Source organism: Lagopus leucura, unplaced genomic scaffold (genome assembly GCF_019238085.1).
Source record: "Lagopus leucura isolate 7727_CA_CO unplaced genomic scaffold, USGS_WTPT01 Super-Scaffold_1, whole genome shotgun sequence".
In the NCBI taxonomy this organism is placed as follows: domain Eukaryota; kingdom Metazoa; phylum Chordata; class Aves; order Galliformes; family Phasianidae; genus Lagopus; species Lagopus leucura.
The window spans coordinates 34,482,173-34,505,514 of NW_024962250.1; the positions used below are offsets into that span (position 1 = coordinate 34,482,173).

At 40.9% G+C, this 23,342-nt stretch overlaps 1 protein-coding gene across 2 annotated transcripts; it reads left to right on the forward strand.

Annotated features, from left to right (window-relative positions):
• The first annotated feature begins 2,958 nt into the window (after nucleotides 1–2,958).
• CUNH14orf180 (chromosome unknown C14orf180 homolog) lies at nucleotides 2,959–21,903 on the forward strand. Of its 2 annotated transcripts, XM_042866087.1 has the most exons (6): nucleotides 2,959–3,126; nucleotides 10,290–10,390; nucleotides 11,194–11,301; nucleotides 14,989–15,115; nucleotides 17,109–17,135; nucleotides 20,115–21,903. In XM_042866087.1, exons 3-6 carry the CDS (start codon nucleotides 11,284–11,286, stop codon nucleotides 20,312–20,314), a joined length of 372 nt encoding a protein of 123 aa, XP_042722021.1. In that variant the 5' UTR covers nucleotides 2,959–3,126; nucleotides 10,290–10,390; nucleotides 11,194–11,283; the 3' UTR covers nucleotides 20,315–21,903. The 2 variants fall into 2 exon arrangements, with proteins under 2 accessions (XP_042722021.1, XP_042722018.1); XM_042866084.1 differs by lacking the exons at nucleotides 2,959–3,126; nucleotides 10,290–10,390; nucleotides 11,194–11,301 and adding an exon at nucleotides 12,308–12,618.
• Nucleotides 21,904–23,342: the final 1,439 nt, after the last annotated feature.

Below are 23,342 nucleotides of genomic sequence, written 5' to 3' on the forward strand. Positions count from 1 at the left end.
AGGAGAATCATAAAATAGAATAACAGAATATCCCAAGTTGTTAGGGACCAATAAGAATCATCGAGTCCAACTCTTGGCTCCACAAGGACCACCCAAAAAGCAAACTCTAGAGAGTGTTGTCCAAATGCTTCTTGAACTCTGGCAAGCTCAGTGCTGTGACAATAGCCCTGGTGAGCCTGTTCCATGCCCACTACCTTCTTGGTGAAGTACCTTTTCCTGATAACCAATCTGAACAGGAGAGGATCCATCCCTTTTCTGACAACAACCACTGTAATTAGTCTGAGGACAAGGTAGTGACCAAGACTACTGCAGCACTGATGGGACACTGCCAGCTGATGTTCATCACATTTTGACACTGTGCCCAGATGTGAAAAACACATGGAGCAACAACATGCTTAGCCATAGGATCATGCCAGGAGCCAGTGTTCAGACAGAGAACCTCACAGCCTGCACCAAAACAGCAATGATACCAAAGGACTGGTATGACCAAGGCTTCAATCCTACTATTTCTCTCATTCAGTTTTGTCCTCTGTTTGAATAAGCACTGAAAGCTTTGTAAGATGAAGACTTCAGCATACAGTGAATTTCTGAGCAGAGTTGTTACCTGGTGCCTGGGGCAAAAGTAACCCTTGGGACATTTGACAGGATGTAACGTCTGACTTGATGATGGAAGCAAAGAAGTCCTGACAATGGCAGATTTAGTCTTTTGAATTTACTGATAATGCACTCTCCTCCAATATATCACAGTTCTACTTCACCCACTTAGATGGCTATTTCATATATTGCTGACATATAACAAAATGCAAATCTCCCATAAAAGTAAAAGAAATGTAAATTGTGCTCTGATAAGCAAAGAGGGAATTCAGAATCAAAGCAGATTTTGAACAGATTTAGCTCACCAACCCAAATCTTGGCAATCCTTACCCCTAGGGGTCTGGTCCTGGTCCTTTCTCTCATCCCAGCCCTGAGAGGAATCCAGGCAGCAAACAGGGATCCCCAGTGCATGGTTTCCAGAGCTGGCAGCTCAGGCAAATGGTGCAGATGAAATGAATCCAGTCTGCTTTAATTCATCCCTGGGCCTCAGCCCTCCCTAAATCATCAACCTGTACAGTCAGCCCCAGCCTGCCTGCACATTCATATAAATCAAGCCTGAACAAAATGTTGACAGAAGAGCTGAATTTTGTGCACTAATTCAAGAAGCAGCCCAGCTGATGGGATGTCAAATCTAAGTGCTTTCTTCCTCCAGCTCCCCATTTCACCTAGCTGCCCCATTCCAGCACAGCCAGCATCCTATAACACAGGGTAAGATGTGATGGGTAGACCCAGGTTGTACAGTCAAAATGCAAAAATCCCCAAATCCCCTCCACACTCTTGCTTTATGAGATGCTGTGCATGACAGATGAGCACTGTGGCAAGGGTCAATGCTATTTCAATGCTCTAATTATAGTGCTGGGGAGACTGGAGGCTGCCAGGATGGATATAGGAATAAAGAATCCTCCTGTGGCACGAGAGCCACTTGTTTTGTTCTTGGTTGCTTAATAGGCCCAGGGACAAATCCTTTGAGGAAGGAAAAGCAACTTTGAGGCTATAATTGAGCCCCAGGAATGCCAAATGTATATATAATTAGACACTTAGGAAAAAGTCAAGGAGCCTTGTGTTTATCGTGCTGGCTCCGTCTCCTGCACTTTTGGCACTGTGGTTTCTCAGCTGAGCTGCAGGCAGTTGCTGGCTGTTAAATAGCCTTCACCAGGACAAGCAGCTGAGGAATCCCTGCGGCTCACTCTGCGCTGTGCTGCCGGTGGGTACTGCTCTTCCAGGGGGCTCAGGCAAGTATATCACTTTATACACACTGTGCTATTCCTCTCTGCTACTTGCTCTATGCTCTTCTCTACTTCACTACAAAGACCTTGCAGGGTTGCTCCTGGGTATTATGGGATTTATAGCAGCACTTCCCACAGTTTTTATGCTCTGATTTTTCCTGGTGTGTGTCTCTGGACAGCTGTGAGTCTGCAGAAGCCTCCAGCAGCACATCTCAGAGCCAGGGAAACAGGGGGTTCTTGGGGAGGCAGAAGCACTCAGACAGCCCCAGCTCTGTTTCTGCCTTGCAGAGTGGAGTCAGGTGAGCCACTGTGAGCCTGTTGCCTCAGTTTCCCCTTCTGGCAGATGGAAAAAGCAGCACAGAGTCAGGTGGGTGAAATGGTCTTAAGGACTTGGATGAAAATAGCAATTAGAGCATAGCAAGTGTCTCAGAAATCATAGAATAGCTTGAGTTGGAAGGGACCCTTAAAGGTCATCTAGTCCAATTCCCCTGTAATTTTTTTTTTTTTTTTCCTGTAGTTCAAACAATCACACCTGGCATTGAGAAGTTTTCTTTTTCCAAATGTGAGTGATAGGAAATTGCTGGTGTAATGCCAAGTACAGGAGAGTACAGGAGAGGGTGCGAATGCACAGCAGTCCTCCCTCAGTGGTCAGCATGGCTGTTTGGCTTTATTCCACTCTATTTACAAATTATTAAACAGACTGACCACCATTTCATGTTTTGAAAGAAGACAAAGAATCCATTTTTATTATTTTATTAACCTTTTTTTTTTTTTTTTTTTTTAATTTAGCCCAGTAATAAAACTACTCAACTGTGTGTTAAAATCTCGATTAAAATTTGCTTTAGCTCCAAGTGCCACACAGAGAAATGCTCCAGTAGTTAGATATCTACATTGGCTTTCTGGTAAAAGCTTTGCTCTGCTATCAGATTCTGTTATGCAGTACATAGATCCCTGCTTTACAGACAGAACCATTTCAGGAGGTAGTTTGAAAGCTTTCAGGCTCTCCCAATGATTGCTTTGCTTTTCTTTCACGGCAATTACAGTCCCTTGATTTAATTTCAATGGAAACTTTAGTGTTTTAGACCTTGCCCATGCAGCTGAATGCTCATCTCTGGATCTTATTTCCAGTCCTCAGGAGGACAGGTTTTGATGACCTAGTCTGATTACAGCATCTTTGACAGCTTTAAAGGAATTTGCTCGAGGAAGGCGACAGCTGCTGCTCTGATGAAGGATTTTTCTGAGCAGGCCTCCCAAGCAAGACGTGTCAGGATGAGACGCAGCCTTCACTTTTCATCACGACCAACAGGTATGTCTGAAAAAGGTTTTGTGCTCTTCCCTGCATAGGCCAGTGCGGAGAGAATCTCCATCATAAAAACTGCTTCACCTCCTTCTGTCAAAACTGTGCAGCTTCCCTTACATTTTATGGAAACCAAGGGCCAGGTCGTTATTCTTATGCATTGCTGTTTTGGGCAGGCACAGTCTATTCACCAGTATCTGTAGATTTGTAAGGCTCTGGTCTTAAGGAAGACAACAAGCAAATTTTTTTATGATTAATAAAATGATTTGAAGTCTATTAGTAGGCTTTTTTGAATGGAATCAGAATAGAGGTACTATGACAGGCTGCTCCTTTACAGCCTGCCGTTCCATTAGTATTGAAAACAATGCAGACAACATTTTAGATCCTTGACCACCCCCTTTGTACCAAAAGGAGTTCTGGACACCTCACAGTGCATGGATCAGGAAAGCTCTATGTGCCTGTCAAAGAGCTACCCACAAACCCAGGAATCTCCATCCTGCTTATATAAAGTGCTTGTACTGAATGGAAGTGAACTAATTGTTTTGCAGTAAATATTCATTACAGTATCTGAAGTTACAAAAATGTGTGTATTAATCCTGGAGCAGATGCTTTGTTTATTTGAAGAGAAAAATTTGGTTGCTCCTTTTGGGTGTGCACACTCCTAGGGCCAGAGCTGCTACTGTATGGCATACTGGGCAAGACCCAGATTTGGGGAACTCATCCCCAAGGCATCACCAGTCCTGGCTTTGAGCAAAGAAACTCTCCTGGAAATAGGTGATTTGAAGGACTGAGGACTTCTTAGCACAGTATATTATACTGTCCAGGACCAGCCCATCTCCTCTACTACATACTGCCCAAAATCCAGCATTGGGCTGTAAAGTTATGATGACAAAAACCACCAGTGCCACCTGGCCATATTCCCCTGCTCTTTCATTCCATATTTTGCTTCTTTAAGTTGCATATCTCTATAAAGGCAGGAAGCAGTGCTGTTTCTGTCTCTTGCAATCTTTGATTTCCTCTTGAACACGACGGAGGTGAAGGTGTCCTTTCTGAGATGTCAGTGGGGCCTCCTTCCTAAGTTAGTTTGAAAAGATCCTCTTCTCTTGTTGTCTCAGAGGTGCTTTCTGTAGGTGTGTTAGCTGAAACATTTTGCAACCAAGAAAACTTGTATGCTTAAAGAAAGCAGATATTTCTCAATATGATCACCTATTTAAATCAGCACCTGGTTTGCCCACCAATCTTTAGTAGCATCCGAGTCTTTAGCACTTGCTGTCACTGTGTGACTGTTCAGTCTGGAGAAGACGAGGCTCAGGGCAGACCTTATCACTCTCTACAGTACCCTGAAAGGAGATCGTGGTGAGGTTGGGATTGGCCTCTTATCCCAAGTAACATGAGAATGAGAGCTAATGGCCTTAAGCTGTTCCAGGGGAGATTCAGGTTGGAAGAATTTACTCTCAGAAAGAGTGGCAATGCATTGGCAAAGGCTGCTCAGGGAGGTGGTGGAGTCACCATCCCTGGAGGTGTTCAAGAAATGTAGAGATGTGGCACTTAGGGACGTTGGTCAGTGGGCATGGTGAAGATGAGTTAGGGCTGGACTGGGTGATCTTAATGGTCTTTTCAAGCCTTCGTCAGTCTATAAATCTATGACAAGCCTCTCAGCACAGCCCCGTGAGTCCAGGCCAGAGGGGCAGATGAGGGGCTTTGGGATTTAGAAATGAGAAACAGGTATCTTATATCCAGAGACTGCTGGATATGAAGAAAATTCATTTAAAGAAAAGGAAGTGTGAAGGAGACAGATACTTTCTTCATTCATGTACTGCAAGCAGACTGTATTATTCAGAAGACTATGCTCTGTGTCATTGCACTGTGAGTGCAAAAATGCTAGAAATTCACCAGTTGTAATAAGCTAGTGACAGCAGAAAAGCCAGTGGGAATGTGACAGATGAAATTACTTGGCTGTTGGGAAGAAGCCAGTAAAACTATATAGCTCAAGAGAGCAGAGTGCCAAACTTGCAGTCAGATTGTGCCCCTCATACTAATGTGACTTCAACCAGAGGAAAATAGAAATTATTTTTCTAGTCAGACAATAAACTTGATACCTGTGTTTGGGGCTCTACAATTCCTTGCCCCAGCCCCTGTTTCTTATTACTTCACTTAAACAAAGAGTAAATGCTAACAAAATTCCATTTGCTGAAGTATTTTTGTAGAGAAGTAATTAGAAAGGCAGCTTGACCCCAAAGAATCCTAACAGATAGGTCTTTCTTATTCTGTCAGTCTAACAGTTGTGAGTAGCAGACAGAGTCCTGCCTGAGTTCCACCTGCAGAACTCTTCATAGGCATCATCAGCACCTCATGCAGTGGGGCAGGATCAGGTCTCTTTTTTGTTGTTCAGATAGTTTTTGAGCAAACATGCATATGAACAGAGGAAAACTTCTATGTAAAGAAGTTTTATAGCATCCCATACTAATAGCATTTCATTTGGACCATTGTGGAAATGTCCATTGTGGAAACTGACACCATTTCTCAGATCTACAAATATCTCTGCAGCAAGTGACAGAGTTTGCCAAAATCAGGAGTGTCAGGAAGAGATTTTTCAGTCCTACAGCTTGAGGGCTGCTGAGCTGGAGTCACAAAAGCAGGAGAGGTCTTTTTCTGGACAAGAATGACATCGCATCACTATTATCTTTACTTCAGAGCTCGAATGATTCCTTTGTCTCAGTGTTGTCCAAAAGGGATGTCATTTTTTCCAGCTCTGCAATGCACAGGGAGAAATACTAGCCCTAGGTAGAGAGCATAGGAGCATTCCAGTCTCAATATTTGTACCTAGAGATGTTTGCTACAGCAGGTGTGATGTCTGAAAAAGAGAAGGCAAGGCACCGAACAGGATCTGCTTGAGTCAGAGAATGGCCATATAGCCAAAATCATGACAGAACAAGAGTTTAGTTTCAATCCTTCCCCCTTCAGACACTATTAATTCACAAACTCCATAGCTATCCTATGAAGCTTATTTCTTCCTTTTGCATTTGCCTAGCTTCAACAGAAAAAGTATTGTTATTTTCACTTTTTCACTGGGGAAATTGATTGAAAGGCATCATACAGTTGAGATGATGAAAAACACACCGATGAAAGCTCTGCATTAAAATTAAAACTTAAAAAAGACAATTTATTGAAAAAGAACTGATTCTCAGAAACATACTAATTTAGGCCAAGTCATTCCCACGTCCTGCACCAAATTCCTGATAAGAATGAATGAGAGGGAAGGAAAAAAGTAGAGAAAAGGCTGTGCCTGTTACAAGGCAGCTGGTTTACACTTACAGCCCATTTACAGATCTGGTCTAAACCTGCCAGAGATCAGGGCTGAATCCAATTCTCCAGTAAAAATATGTTCTGTTCTCAGCAACCCCTTGTGAGGCACCAACTTTGTCCTGACATGAGCAGGTTTCTTGGACACTGCTGCCAACATGCTGAACAATGCTCTGCTAGGAACAAAAATTTTCACTTGCTTATCATCCTTGCCCCAGCTTAAATTGAGATGCAATTGAATATAAATTTCAGAAGCATTTGCCCAGATTCGGAAATTGTACCAATTACTCTTTGTTCTAAGTACTTGTTTTACTCTGAAAACACTAGCCCCCAGGGCACTGGGATGAGGAGAGAGTCTTACATACTAATTACAAGAAATTAAATCCAGAACAAATATCAGCTTTAATAGACTCTAATATACTTAACGAAAGCGTAAAGTGACTGCCAACAACAGCAGGATATGCTTCTTGTTTTTTGTATTATTCATCATTTGGTATCACTGTCCAAGCTCCTTCTGATTTGTGCATATTTTAATCATTTGGGCTTTTCTCATGCTTCAATCTCTTCTTCTCTCCATTTTTTTCTGTTCTTTCATGTCACTAATCTAATCTAATCCCCCTCCAAGGTGACACCACAAATGGAGCTAAAGAGCATTAACATCAGGGCTTTCAAATCACCTTATGCAGCAATGCCTGTATCTAGATGTTTTGCAGCTCCCCTGGCTTCTCCCTCCCCACTGCTGTAAGTCCCACTTGCTGCCCTTCTCAAGACCAGTCTGACATTAACAGCTTCCAGGTTTCTAAAATCCATTCAGGACAGACCATGGCCAGGAGTAGTCAACAGGAGTCTTTTGATGTCACTTGGATTTAGATAATGCTGCTAATCCCCATTTTAGGCTATATACTGCTGTTATCCTATCCTGATTTTTCCTTTGGCCAGAAGTCAATTGGGGAAATGAGGAATCATTACAGAAAGCCCTTACCAACACAACAGAGAGCACAAAGCAATTGTGGCTTAAATAAAGCTCCTGGAGATAATTCTGCTTTTGCTGCTTCTGAGGATTTTGCTTTTCATGCTTTTTGCCTCCATTTTTATTTTATGCCAGCTCAGCCATCTACCTGCTAGCAGCGGGTTCCTCCTCACCCGTCTCCTGGCTGCTGGCAGCTAGGCTGCTGCAAGGAGAACTCAATTCCATTCCTTTCTATTGCTAAAATATGATAACACTCAGTTAAAAGCTGACTCAGAATGACCTCACCTACTTCAGCTCTCTCTGTCTCCCACATTCACTATCAGCAGGACTGAGTGATGTGGAAACAGGCAGCCAACAGCAGGTATTAGCATTTGGTTACTTGGTAACTGTTATTCAATCGATACATGCTTTACATTGTAGATCCCAGTGGCAGGATGAGCAGAAAGAAGGAGAAAACCTCAAGTGGAATAAACCTAATGATTTATGGGATATTTCCAAATTCAAAATGCGTGTTGAATCACAAATAATGGCTTGCCTGTAATCTCGGGAGCCTAATTATGGAATAGATGTGGAATCGTTCTGTAATTATTTAGAAAGTTTGTTTCAGCAGCACAGAAATTCCCACTCTGTTTACTATATATCTTCACAAGTGCACTGTGGCTGTTTGTAAAATCTACCTTGAAAGACAAAATGAATTACAGAGGCAATTTTAGGAAATGGAAACATGGATCCACACTTTTTGCAATTCAGTGGATTCATGCCAGGGATGAATTGAGACCAGGTTCTTCAACAGAGTTAAATCATTTCTAGCCAGTCCCAACAGAGCAGAAACCTCACTGCCCTGCAGTGGGAACCTTTCCATAGTGCAAAATCTATGCATTTTCTTGGGTGTTAGCATCTTTGTCTTAGAGAATGCTCAGCTCAAAAGCAGTATGAGCCCTTGCAGGTTGGGTATTTAGAATAGATGCCACAGCCTCAGGAAGATGCTCATCACCCAGAAGTATCTGCTACACTTAGATATACAGCCAGGATTCTGCCTTCAGAAGTAAATAGGAAACTGTAATAGTATAGAACTATAGGAAAATGTAAACTGATTGCTTTCAGTGAAACTGGCTACACACACACCAAGTATTGTAAGACCAACTGTCCATTCATTGTTTTGTCTCCACTGTGTTTCATTTTTCAAACTCCTCAAAGACGCCCCATTTTGGAGTGACAAACAAAAGAGGAATTAACAAGACCATTCTGCCACTGAACACACATGGAAATGCATGGTCCCAAGGACTGATTTTTGTCTTGAGATTGGGATTTACGCAGCACTTTCTTTCCTGGAAGGTCTGAGGTTAGAAAAAGTGCCATATGACACCTCATGGGTGTTCCTCACTTTTCAGCAGTAAATCTGTTCCTCCAGAGGCAGAAAAAGGAAGAAGGAACACGGCTAATGATGCTCTGTGGGGCAATTCACCTTTTTATTTCCTGATGTGTTCCCTGACTGATGGAAAATCACTCTTGGCAAACACAAAACTTACCTTGCTGCCAAAAGGTGCGTCTCTAAATTATTAATCAAGAGCGCACCGAACCACGAAAGGTGGAATATTGAACAAAGGCTCAATTGACACTCTGGAAGTTGAAGAAGATATGGAAGTCTCACTTCTAATTTATTTATTCCTTTTCTGTTCTGTTATCCTGATATGCTGCTTCCAGTTACCTCTGCAGCCCGCATTGTATGGTATTACGTGATTTTGTTTTCAGATTGTTGGAGATAAAGTTACTTCATTATTAATATATATGCACCATGCATATCCATAAATATTGAATATATACTTGTGTGTATAAACCTCCTTGAAATGTTAATAGTTAAGATAAACTAAGTCCATTATCAAAATGAGTGACTATTTCTATGACCCTATTTGCAATAAAACCAGATTCAGTGATATGAGAAAATTGCTAGGTTTCAAAATAATTGAACCAGACCACACGAATCCCCACAAAGGCATCATTTACAAAGTACTTTGCTTGTCTAAAATATTTATTCCTGCAGAAGGGAATGGAAAAAGAATTCACATGGTTACATAGCTATCCTCTGAGCGTAAAATTGTTTTATCATGTTATGTTTATTTCCTAAACATCTTCCATTGGAGTATTGCGTGAAAATACTGGCTGTGCAGTTAGTTCCTTTGTGTGGACTGTTCATATTTATTCACTGGAAAGTCAATCATGTTTTGTTCAGGCTTGTTTTATTTTTCTGCTGAGCAAACACTTAAGCAACCCTTTTCTTGTAAAAACTCACTTGCACGTACGATGTAAGCCACTCACAGTCAGCACTGCATAGATATTTGATATGTCTGCTTTCTCTCCTATGTAATACAGGAAGTAGTGAAGTTTGTCCCCAGAAGAGGCGATTTACTGATTAAGACTGCAGTGCATTGGTCATGCTTAAGGACTCATCAGTAGTTACAGACATTTTTAGTTTGTCTCACATTAAAAGCCTGGATAGTTTTTTACTATTAAATGGTCACAGAGAAATGCTTCCAAGCAATCCACAGGCAAAGAATTACTCCCAGCAATTATCCACTGAATAAATCTGAATAATGCATACGTTCACAAAAGTCACTATCTATTTGTGAACAATTAGCAGAAAGAAATAGAGGTGACACTCATCAGCTAAATAATTCATTTATGAATTCTTTGTCCGGCTTTGGTTCTGACCTATATTGCATGAAATGACATCAAAGCTTCAAAGCAAAAGGAAATTCTTCCAACTTAAAGCAGTAATTATTTCCACATTGCAACTATTATTTGTTGATTGATTTCAGAAGCTAGCAAAGTTATTTTTTCATGGAGTTTTTCATTTTGTGCATTAAATTGTGTTTTATTCCTAATGTATATCCAATTTTAGGTTGTTAAACTGCAATCAAAAGCACTTAGTAGGAATGAATCTGTCTCTATTATGAGATTTGAACTCCTGACATCTTTATCCACTGGAACATGAGTGCCCAGGTAACTACAAATTATTCAAGCATTTACAACCATTACTATCAATAGAATTAATGCATTGTGGAAAAAGCAGTGAGAACAGTACTATTAAATGATCATTTTTAACATTTAGATAGCAATCTTTTATGAAAACATTTATAAGATGCCTTATTATGTTTCAATTAAATGAGCAGAAAAATTGTTTACATTTAAGGGGAATGTCTGGAACTGAAAAGAAGGGATTTCTGGAGTTGAAAATTAAAATATCCATTGTTTGAAAACAATAGGAAAAAAATAGATAGAACAACTATCTTTTTATGGGGGTTCTCAAGAGAATCTCAAAAAGATTTCAGATAAATTATTTTTAAAAATATGACCTCATTTTCAACAAAATCAGATTCAGTAGAAAAGGCAGGAATAGAGTTTGCCATTCAGGTCTCAAAAAGCTTCTGTGCTCATTTCTACTGTGTGCAGAAGAAGCTACAAAAACTTTTATGTGCCTTGATGGACGACTCTAGTAAAAATGAATGAGAAAATTTGTGTAGAGAAATTGTGAGTGAGATGAATGCTAGGCTTTGATTTCCCTCTTCCCACCTCCACCCATTTTTCTGGCCACATTATGCACATAAATTCTTTCTATTAATTAGTAGGAAGTAATTACAACAATGGGAACAAGGAGGAGCCAGAGAAGCTAGGTACCATGGTTTGGAAGGTTTTGTCACCTTTCTGTCTAGGATCTACTCTCAGCAAAGTTTTGAAGAAAGAATTTTCCCTATTGAAAGCTCAGCTTAGGTATCTCAAAAATAACTGTTGTGAAACAATTGCAGGACACAACAGAGAGGGGATTTTGAGATCATTTTTCAAGCCCTGTGGCTGTGAGCCAGTTGCAGCATGAGGAAAAGCCCTCCAACACCCCAATGTACAGGAAAGAGAAGGTAAGGTGATTCTCTCCAGGTAGATTTCAGATATGGTGCATTCAGTAAAGTGCCCCAGGCCGGCAAAATGCGTCCACCTCCATGCTGACACTGCTTTCACTCCTGGAAAGAACAAGGTTTGAGGACAGCATCTCTTACAATCACTGTAATCTCACGCAGAGACTGGTTCTTACTGCCAAGACAAGCTGAATGCCACAGGGTAGGTGTAAAACAATGTCTTGGTCTGAGCATGCACTGGTGTAACAGATTAAAACACTTGGGTCTTTCCTCCCACTCTGCAGCAAAATTTGCCCTTGTGAAAGGAGAAATGCCAGTGTTATTCCATGGAAGATTCCATCTGAGCTGGAAAATAACACAAAACTGTAGTTCCTTAGACATTTCATAGCAAATAAATAGCTCCAGGAAAAGAACAACAACAAAAAAAAAAGTTCAAACTTGTGCTTCTTGTGCTTGTAGAGACAATAAACCACCATATTTCAGCAGTCATGGCAGGTAATTCTAGCTGGAAATTGTATATTTAATGATGGCCAGCCTTCAGCATTTGACAACAGGCTATTGAAGCCCGTTGAACGGTAAATCACCTCTCTTCACCATCAATAATCCTATTGTAATATCTATAGAAATGTCTAAAGTTAAAATCTCATTTTATTACTATAATAATGGATCTAATTTGTAAAACATATGAAATGAGGACATAGCTGTACTGGAGGGAGATATATGTGAAGCCACTACATCTATATCTATTTCCTGATGGCTTTTGCCCACATATTTTTGAACAGGAGAAGGACTAAAATAAATGCCACTTGCATGATTTTGGGGATTGGGTATGGCTTCTAGAAAGGAGACCAACAGATCATGGAAAGGGAGTAATCTCCACAAAAAGAATGGTCTTGAATTTACATTTATGCATATGGATATGTAGGTGTTAATCTGTGATTTGCTCCATTCAGCCCTTTCCAATCGCCGGGGAAGCCCAGCTTTCCAGCTGCACATCCACTATTATCTCTACATACTATTTTTGGCTGCTGAGTACATTTCAAGCTACGTCATCCTTCCCAAGCCAACACTGGCATGAAGGGCAGAAATTCCTCTCTCCACTCCTCTGTCATCTGTCACAGCTCCCATCCCTTGGTGGCACTGCTGGTTCAGCCCTCCTGCGGAGGGATATCCAGGAGCTTCTCCCTGATCCTCCCCATTTCCTTGAATGAATTGCTTTCCAACTGAAGCTTCATGCAGGAGGCTTCATGTTAGCATCCCGAGTACATGTCCCAAGTATGCCCAGCCCCATCTTCTGATCCTAGTGCAGACCAGCTCCCGGTAAGTAACGTCTTGATGAGTGATAGAGTCCTTGTGCTCAATGCCCAGAGCTTTTCACAGGTGGGTTGTTTATAGCAGCATATATTTTCCAACCTAACACTTTGGTAGATTTCCAGTTCTTGTCATTGCATGTTGACACTGGATTGCAACGTGAAGGGAAAATGCATAATATTTTTCTGATGCTGTGTAGCTTTGATTTCCACAGGTTGTTAAAGCCTAGTAAATATTGCAAATGCCAAGTCTTGTTTAAGGTTTTTGCTGGCTAGGTGCTACCCAGCTATCTATCTGTTTAACATTTTTTCTATTCTGAGGTGACATTGCTGAGAGCTTTTTGACAAATCTCATATGGAAAAAAAGTGTCTTGTAGGGTTATGAATCTCTTAAAATATAAGGTTTCCTTGGATATGCCACAGGAGGACACATCACAGCAAAAACTCTGACCACTGCTGGTCTGAGCCGGGCATCTTGTGCTGTGCCTTCCTGAAACTGCTACCTTTTTCAACAAAGTAATTTAATATTCATTATGTCAGAAAGCACGTGTGCATGTGTGTGTGTATGTGTAAGACTACAGCAGAGTGATCAGGGCACTCACCTGATAGAAAGAGACCCTGTTCTCAGTGACTGCTCCAATGAATATTTAAGCATTTCACATTAAGTATTCATTGGCACAAGGATTGGAGCAGACCTCTTCCACCCCCAAGGGAGCACCCAAACACCAGGCTGCTAGGTCATTCTTTCATTCATTCTTTCTTTCTTTGTCCCAATGAATATTTAATTATTCCAGGCCAAACAAGATAGCTTCAGAGACAGAGATTGAGATTCCCCACTATATAGGTCTGATGACTAAGGTGTGCATATAGGAGATGTGGGTTTGTATTCCCTTAGACTTAGAAGCTGAATCCAGGTCTCCTGTACTTTGCATGTGCCTTCCAGCTTCTGAGTTGCTGGACGAAAAACCACAGATCTCCACCATTCTGCCCATGGACATGACACAGAGAGGTTATGGATGCTCGTATGACCCTAAGATCAGAGAAAACATCCTCACCAGTGATATGCCATGCCAAAATCTAGCTTATTAATTCCTCAAGAGAAAGTATCAGTGCTGAAGATGATCCTCACTCCATGGCAGTTCCTGCTGTGTGTGTTATATGCCTTCCAGTTCAGTGGCCCAGCAGCTGTGAATGCTATTTTTAAACATAATTGTCTTGTGAATTATGTAGGCAGCATAAGTATTCTCCGGAAATCCATTCTGGTAAGCTTGATCTGCCCAGCAATGTCACCCCTAAATCCCTCTCTAGCTCCATCCCATAGTGGCATCTCTTCCAAGGCCAGTGTGACCAGCAGGTGTTCAGTCATAGGAATATCCAGTATGTGATGCATTGGGAAAACTACAGGTTTTTCATTGAGTAGGAAAAAGACAAACGAGGATAAAGCAGAGCAGGGAAAATCCACAGCAGAAACAAAGAAAACATCTAGGAAATAATATTTTTTCTTGAGCAGAAGGAAATGAAGAGGTGTAAATGAAGGTGTGTAGAGAAGAGTTATGGAGAAAACAACTTTATCTTAGAAATAAAATGTGCAGAGTCTCTGCCACCCACTTATGTCCTCAAAAAGTAGAAAATTAGCCATCTGTTGCTCCCCTTCCTGACAACAGTGGATGTATCTGAACTGAGATGCTTTGGATTCATTTTGGAGTTTGACGTTAGGAGCATTCTGGGTGAGAATGAGGGATTTTTTTATTATTATTTCAGCTCTGTTTTTTTGTCATTTGGCAGAATCCACAGCAACCTGATTTCATTATCAAAGACTGAGTGTGCCTTCTAAGCAAAAAATAGAACAGCAACACAACTGTGATATCGAAATGCAAACAATTACCTTCTCATACCCAATGGGATGGTGTCCAAACACAAGATTGCTGAATAGCTACAGTTGTTGAAATGGCAACACTGCATCCAAAACAGAGCTGCTCAGCTCAGAAAAGCACTTCAAAAGATGCTTCCAATTCATAAATCATATATTTCAAATCATATTTCTGTTCTTCTGCTCCAGTCTGTTGAGCAGCCACCTTCAATAGCATAGAGAAATCCTTTCTGAACACTTTTCTGTCTGTTACTTTAAATAAGATTTTTCCTGAGAAGACAGCTTTAAAGTATTGAAGATATTTGACAGTGAATTAATGTCTATATTGCCTTATTATAAGTTAAGCTATAAGTATTACAGTGATCTAACTGTAAACGTCACATCAGATGTGTTCTATATCATGCTCTTTGAGGGACATAGTAAAAATACAGGCACAAAACCTCAGAATTTCACTCAAAATTCATTACTCCAGCTTGAAAGCCTTGTTTTGTGTTTTGATCAACTCTTTAGACAGATGACAGTAGCTGCCCTCCTTCAATACTGAGGAAAAGGCCACCCGTGGACCAGGCTGTGGGGGAAAAGAGGAAAGCAGAGAGAAGGGTTCGATTTCGTGAGCCAGAAGAAGTCATTGAACATGGTATGTTCAAATTATTAGACTTCTGCCATGACTTGTCCTGTTCTTAATGTTCATCCTGTCTGTCACATCATCCTCCCCCTCTGCTTGTTTTATCTGTTATTTTGAGCCCCACACAGAACAGAGGACAGATATCTTCTGCAATGCGCTCTACAGAAGTGCATCTGGTCCATCTGTGTGTCTGTCCTGGAAGAGAAAGTCATCCTCAGGCTTTTCTCATGGTGAACTACCCCCTTTTGCAGGGACCATTGCAGACTGCAGGCTTAGCTGAGCATCACCCCAGAACAATGCCTTCATTCCCAGAAAAGGATCTCAAACCAAATTTAAACATGCTTGTGTAAATCTGTGTAACTAGGATGCAATACCACGCAGGGAGCTCATTTTCCATGTTTTTGAGTAGTTTTCATGCCAAAAGACAGAAGAGAAATGGTCTGAGCCCAGCCAGCCAGGGTTAAAAACCAGCCAGGACATAGCTGCATCTGCAAAGGAGAGTACCCAAGGAACAAAACAACTAACCCAGCCACTGCACTTTCATTTGTGAGTCAAAATAACAGACTGCAGGTAGACCAGCTGAGCTGACCTCAGGCTGATGTCTAGCTCAAGGATCCAGTTTACACTTATGCACAAGCTATATACAACTCATAATCAAATAAGAATTGTTACCTTATTCTGCATTTCACAAACAGACCCAGCTAAGAAAAATGTGTTTATTGCTAAAGAGCTAAAATTGTAATGTTTTGATATATCAGCTAGCAAAAACACAGGTGACAAATTTCTGTCAACCACCTGTTTGGACAGCTACTCAGCTTCTAAAAACAAGACTTGGCATCCATTTGTTGTGTTTGCATACAGACCTCTTGCTGGCTTAAAAGTATGCTATATCTGGTGCCTTCTAGTGCAGAAGTGAAAGCTGTTTCTTGATAAGGTTGTTGACACACAGCCTGGGCTTTCCTTTCCAAACTGAACTCACAAATCAGTGAGTCAGCCTTAAATCCTTCAAGGCACATTTAGATGTGCATGACTAGGATTTTTATGCCTTTTTTTTTTTTTTTTTTTTTTTTTAAAAAGGGTAAAAGACCTCTTCCCCCCCCCACCGCGGCCTTTTCCTCCCCCCCCCCAAAAAAAAAAAAAAAAAAAACACAAAAAAAAAATCAACATTTGGCACCCCACAGTCAGCCCAACTTGGGCTGAAGTATTGTCTCCCACTGCCTCTGACATCAGCACAGCTGTGCCTGAGCTGCAGAGTTGCAAGGACAAAAACACTGACTCTTTTTCATGGAAAGAGGAAAAAAAAAGTCCCAACTCATAGTTTATGTTCTGTGTTACAAATAGCCTATGGTTTAGATGGTTGTATGGGGTTCACCCATACAACATTATTACTGTCAAGATGAAAGTTTTTCCATACTTGGGCCTTTTCATGCTGGATTGCATCTGAGTTTCAGCTGCCAAGCAGAGGCAGTTCCAGGATAGCAGATGAAGGTTGTGTCTTACAGCAGGGTTTATTTTCTAAACCTCATTCTTCTCTCAACTTCTGGTCTATCTCACTTCCCTTCTATAAACAATGCAGAGTAGGAAGAGTTTAGGTGTTTTGTGGTTTTTTTTTTTTTTTTTTTTTTTTTTTTTGTGTGTGTGAGATCTGACTCTTGAATTCCATGTAACAGCAGAAATCTCTACCTGTGAAATCATTTTTTTTCCCCCTCACCTTCCTGAAGTGCATACAGACAGTATGCATACAGACCTCTTGCTGGCTTAAAAGTACGCTATATCTGGTGCCTTCTAATGCAGAAGTGAAAGCTGTTTCTTGATGAGGTTGTTGACACGTATGTCTGCATGGAGCAGGTAAATCCTCATCTGGCGTAAGTGCATTCAGCAAGATATTGCCCAGTGTCTGTAAGGCAGTGGATAATTGCAGACACATTATCCACTATGTCTACCACTGCAGACAAGAGATGCCCTCTTTCCAGACATCTAAGAATGTCTTTGTTCTGTTTTCTAGTTATTTCCTGCTGTGACTACGTAGTGGGTAAGTCAAAGTTCCACATTCTAACTTCAAGCCATCCACAGCACTAACCTTAGTTTGCTTTGCAGCTGTGTGTCTACTCTGTAAATAGATCCTCCACATATGAACCATTTCATACTGTCAGCAGCTGTTGTTTTTTCTTTCTCAGCATATAAAGCACAAGGTGTTGATAAGGTCAGGTTCAGTATTTTAAACAAGTCCTCAAGTAAGACAAATAGTGGAAACAAAAATGAGATCCCTGAAGCTATTTTTAATTTAAATATAATTAATATATTTTATGGCAATGAAATAGGTACAGGTTTTTCACAAAGATATGGAAGGAAAGCACCCCAAGCAAAACAGTAGATCTCCCTGCTGACTTTCTTATGTGGGGAAGAGACAATTCATTTATACAGCAGCAGCAGGGTAGAAATAATAAAAATAATGTTTTTTTCTTTTTGTTTGCAAGGATGTTTGAGGCCAACCAGCCTCAGAGACCCACAAGGAAATGCGTGTACCTGGATGTTATTAAGATGTTGATCACTGCTAGAAGACTTGGCCAATATCCAGTCCTTTCTGTATGCAGTACAGTAAGAGGGGAAAGAGTACAGATGTGCACATACATATACAAACACAGAGCCATAGCACTGGGAGGCCAAAAGGAAGCAAATGTTATCACAGCCTCCAACTGCCACAGTTGCCCAGGAAGAGGGTTTGTACGCTCACACAAACAGTAGCATCAGCTGAGGGAGTTACTGGGCTAGGAACAAGATTCTGCGGGGAGGAAGGAGCTTGAAAAGACTCAACAACCATCAGGCAGCACAGAAACATACAGCCAATACAGGATGTGAAACAAAACCTCCTGTATGCTGGTCCAGTGCTTTTCTCACAGACAATTTTCTTTTATCTTATGTGTACGGGCACACGGCTAGGGCTGAATGTGCTGTTCCAACAAACAATATAACAAATGTAAGCTGATTTTCTATTTGTTACTTATAATAAAGCAGATTTGCACTCAAGCACACTTCTGTAGCAGTAAACACAGTTATGTGAGCATAGCTCATCGCTCTTTTCTTTTTGGAACTGTTCTTCCATGTTATTTTTCCATATCCCCGGACTAAGCATATTCCTGTATTGAGAGGATATAATGAAAAGCCTAGTTTGCATTTTAAGCAATCCTAAAATTTGACTTGGAAAGTGACTTTCACAAGAAGGAAAATTATTTTGAGTACTTAATAGAAAAGGGCTGATGTAAAAAGCCATTGAGGATTACAGAAAAGTTTCACCCTTACAAAATATACTCATCAGGCAGGCCCTGTGCTTTGGAAATTTCGTGTGCTTCACACTCAGTCAAGAGCTATATTGTGTAGTCTGGAAGATCACACAAGGGAAACATCACCTTCCAAATTACAAAACTCTGCAAAAATCAGGAAGGTGTGAGTAAATTCATAAAATTATAGAATGCCTTGAGTTGGAAGGGACCTTAAAGATTGTCTAGTTCCAACCCTCTGAGCTGGGCAGGGTTGTCAGCAACTAAATCAGGTAGTAGATAGTTTTGCCCAGGACTTCAGAACCTTGCTTTGAACACTCCATCGATGGGGCAACCACAACTTCTCCAGACAGTCTATTCCAGCATCTCAGCACCAAGATGGATCCCCAGAGGACACCATTCATCACAGTCTTCCTGGCCAAACACTTCCATATAAACCATCCATAAAATAATACCAAATAATCAAATTTATAAAAATTGAGGACTGTTTATGGATAATTTGCAAAATAGAAAGAAAGGCAAAATTCAAATGAATACATTATTTGCTGCAAATAATTCACTCAGGTCTACTATGGGACATTGATTTGGTTTCTAGAAGCTATAAAATGACTGCCTATTAACATTTTACCTTTTCCCAATACACTTTTTGATATATTGTTATGTGTTTCTGCTTGGTTTTATGACTTTTACCTTCCTCTCTGTACATCTGAATGACAATTTAATGGACTGCTGTGTATACCAGGGCTGGTAGTAGAAGCTAATTTAAATATGTTATAGCTAATGCTGGTTCTTTAGCCATAATAATCCACAAGTTTTATCTTCTTATTGATTATGTGCATATGGCAGGAAAATAGCTGCACATTCCGAGTTTCTATTCAGGCATGAATTTGGTTTTATGCTGTATGTTTAATATCAAAGTGCTTTATAAAAATAATACTAATGGTGCAATGACCACACAGTCAAACAGAGCTACCTGACTTGAATCAAACTGGATACGTACATAAGAGCTGAGGCATCTCTAAAGAGCTTTGTGAGCATCAGCAAGCTAAACGTAGCCCATTGATTTCCACACATGTACTATACCTGACCTACAGCACTTTAAACATCTCTGAATTATATTTTAACAGGCAAGAAAAATGTTTACAGTATCCTTCCATTTAAGAGCAAATGCTGAGGATTTCCAGTATAATTAGTACACCTAGCATTTACAGAGAGGTTAAGCCTGCCAGACTTTCTGAGTGTGCCTCTCACCAAATAGAGCCTCTTCTCAGCTCTTACTGTAATTAGCAGGGATACAAAACAGGCCGAATAACAAGAGAAAAAGACAGAAATCTAGACCCTCTCTTTTCACTGAACATTTGTGAGCATTAAATAATTAGGTGAGATAGCTTAATATTCTCCTAGTATTTAACCTAACATTTAGCTTAAAGGCATGAAAAAATAATTGCTGGAAGGAAATTTGAGATTATGCATTAGCTATGGTAATCCTTTTCTTATTGTATATAATTAAACTCTTTAAATGCACCATTAGATCTTTTATACTCACCAGCCTGCATCAGGAGTGTAACCCTCTATCACTTAACTAATGCCTACAGAAGGACTCAATGCCAGGGCCCCACGTACCCTGCTATTCCCAGAAAAGGGGGGCAATGGCATCAGTAGGGCATCACATTTGGGAAGTGTAATAATGCTGAAATAATGCTGCTTTCTGTTTCCTCCTTACCTGTTTCTAGTACATGACAGGTCATCACCTGGATTGCCTATGCTCCTGGGGCTATCATTCTGTGTGGTACTGATCCTGGCTGCAAGTCTCTTCTACGCCAGCATGAAACAAGATACCAAAGTCCTGGAGGAGTTTCAATCCCGACTTGTTATCTTCTTTCTTCAGATAAGACACATCGCTCATAAATGCTGGACTTGGTTTACAAGGTAGTAGCGATGTCCTCCATTTGCAGGAAGGCAGCACTGATAACCACCACGTGTCAGAGTGAATGTCCCAGCCCACATTTAAGGAACACAGGCATTCACCTCGAAGAGCAAAAAACAAAAAAAACCCACCCATTTTGTGCACTTTCTAGTATCTACTTTTTTTTTTTTTTTTTAAATATTTCTGAATGATAGTAGTAGCACTAAGAGGTCCCACCAAACTGATGCTCCATTATCCTTAACAGCAAACGAGGGTCTGAATTTTGTCCCCCAAAGAGACTATGAACTGCTGCTATGAGGAGCAAGGCCAGAGAAAAATTTATTGACCTGTGCATGCAGAAGCACATTGAAAGAAGTCTCCTGAGTCTCAGGTCAAAGAATTAAATACCAAACCATTTTTCTCCTCAAGCCTCCTAAGAACTAGTCTGCAAAATTTAACATAAAGCTGAACTACTGCACAAACACTGCTCTGGTGGCCAAAGTCTTGGCAAGCTGCTATATTTATATACCTGAAATGATTGCTAGTAGAATACCAGCAAATGGTTTTCTCATTTCCCTTTATGCTCCCTCCCCCCCCATGGGCAAAAGCAGTTTTTTAATGTCTCACTTGACTCCCAGGTGTGAAAAATAACATGAAAACTCATTTAAATACTAAACAGTGCAATTGCCTAACACAATACAGAGCAGCATTGAATCCCAGGTTAATTACCAAATCAGAACTTAATCCTCTAGGTTTGATTCAGTTCATAAACCCAAAATTTATGGTTGTGTTTGTCTTCAGTGGAAGCTTTCACATTTATGCCTGCATGTTTAAGGGTATTATAGACTGTTCATGAAGGTGTTTGGTCAAAGCCCTGTTATCCTCTGCTGTAGTACCATACAGTGCATCTCTCTGGAGGGAACCAAGCATATGCAATCTTATGAGCTTCAGCTATGTTTTGTTCTTAGAATCACAGAATTGCTCAGGTTGGAAAAGACCTTCAAGATGAAGTCAACCATAGACAGAAACAGCATGATTATTTTCCAGGCCCTAGGTTCTTGTCAAGTAATACTTGAAACATGTATAAGGGTGATGGTGACAGCAGAGCCCATAAAAGCTGAAGAAAAGAAAGCAAGCTGTGGAGAAGAGGGAAGAGATGCCCACAAGACCTTGGCTTTAACTCCTCCACCACAGTAATGCACCAAAAAGAAAAAGCTTTATTCCTAATTGACTTTCAAAAAAAAAAAAAAAAAAAAAAGCAAGCTTATCCAGGCAGCCCAAAAATTTAAACCAGACAGAAGGTAGAAGAAAACCAATTACAGAGCCTTCACCTAGAGCAGAGTGGCAAGTTGACAAATAACGAGTACCAAAAAAATATATATATTTGTAGCTATTAAGAACTGACTTGAGCAGATATTCTCATGCTGTGAAGGCAGACGCAATTGCACCTGGGGAGCTGCTGGTCTGGAACACAGAGGGCACTGCAGGAGCATTTGGCTCAGTGACTCTTTATGCAGAAGACTCATGCACCCCAGCTCACAGGGTAAGTCCCCTGCGGCTTCCCTGCCTTCTCTCCACTCACCCCACTGTTGGGATAATAAAGAAGCAGCTTTAAACTTGTGTTCTGGTGAATCTATGGTGGGAAAGCTTTTCCTGAAGAGTCAGATCCTACACTGCAAGCTGTGGTATATTGCAATATAGAAAGGCAAGGTCTGGCTTGACAGGAGCTGGGTCACTTTGAGAAGGAGAACAGTACCACAAACCCCTTGTGTGCTTTCACCTGGTTTCAGTAACTTGAAAAGAAACCAAAGGGATAAAATTAACCAGGAACTCTTTTTAGGACTGAAAGAGATGATAGGAAATTCATATGCATGCTCATATGCATAGGGCCCACCTTCTTCTAGCCATGCTTGAGGTGGAAAATAACTGCTGACCTCGCTGTGTCCAAGTTTATCAGTGTGAGAGGCCCACCCTGAGAATGGCTATCACATCCAGGTTGTCAAGGGAAATTAAGCAGGGGAACAGCTATTCCTAGCTCTGGCTGGTACAGCTTTGGGTACAGGCAATATCAGCACTTGAGTTGCCTGCAGCCTCCCAAACTTTTTGGGAAGCTTCCTGGGCCAGGATTCTTTGCTGCAATCCAGTCAGGTATTTGGCAAAATGCAGAGAGCCAAAAGAATGTGTTGTAGAGTACCACCAAAGAGCCAGAAACAAAAGCTAAAATCTGTCCCTGGGAGAGCAGTGACCTTTTACAGCTGAAGAATCTGCAGCCGAGAAAGCCAGTGCCTCTGTGCAAGTGAATGAAGCAAGTCAATAGCCAGAATGGAAATAGAAGTAAAAATCATGACCTCTGGGCCTGCCTTTAATTACCAGTGCACAACTCCACTGTAGACTTACCTGTTTTATTTTCTCCTCACAGTGAAGCACTTGTCCCCTCCAACCATTACACACACAGCACCCTTCTCACGCTCTGCTCTTTATCCATCACACATCTGTGCACACTGCTGTGAGCTGGATAGGATTTCTCCTTGCTCTTGCTCAACACTGCTTTCTTAGGTGCGACACCTTGGTGAGTTTGAAGGAGATGACCTCTGAATTTATACAGATTGGGTTGTGTTGGTTACTGTTTCCCTTGCAGGCTGTGCTGGGTAATGTTTTCCTCCAGTATGACTCCTGAGAATTGCTTTATAAAGTGGAAAACAAAAGGCGAGGGACTACACAGTTTGTAATAAATAATCAGAAGTGTTCACATGAATTCACTGTGGTGCCAACATGAAGACTAACTAAAAGCCAGCTATCTGAGCAATTGTCTAGTCTAGCTTGGAAATGTCTTTTTTTTTTTTTTTTGCCTCAAATTGCAGAGAGGAGGGACATACTTTCACAGCAAGTTTTGAAGAAGGCTGCAAGAAAGCAAGCTTGCCATGAGCAGTGTCTGGATTGGCAAGAATCCAAGGGACAGAAGAGAGCACAGAGTTCTGTGTATGAAAACAGGCCTAAGGGCAGAAGTGCTCCCTGTTATCCCCTATGCAATGGGAGTTAAATTCATGCATAGCAG

Excerpts from the sequence above, each read along its gene's own strand:
- CUNH14orf180 (XM_042866084.1), top strand. The coding sequence starts at position 12,565 with ATGTCCCAAGTATGCCCAGCCCCATCTTCTGATCCTAGTGCAGACCAG. Across the intron at positions 15,116-17,108 it reads AGAAGAAGTCATTGAACATG|TTATTTCCTGCTGTGACTAC; the intron begins GTATGTTCAAAT and ends TCTGTTTTCTAG. Across the intron at positions 17,136-20,114 it reads CTGCTGTGACTACGTAGTGG|TACATGACAGGTCATCACCT; the intron begins GTAAGTCAAAGT and ends ACCTGTTTCTAG.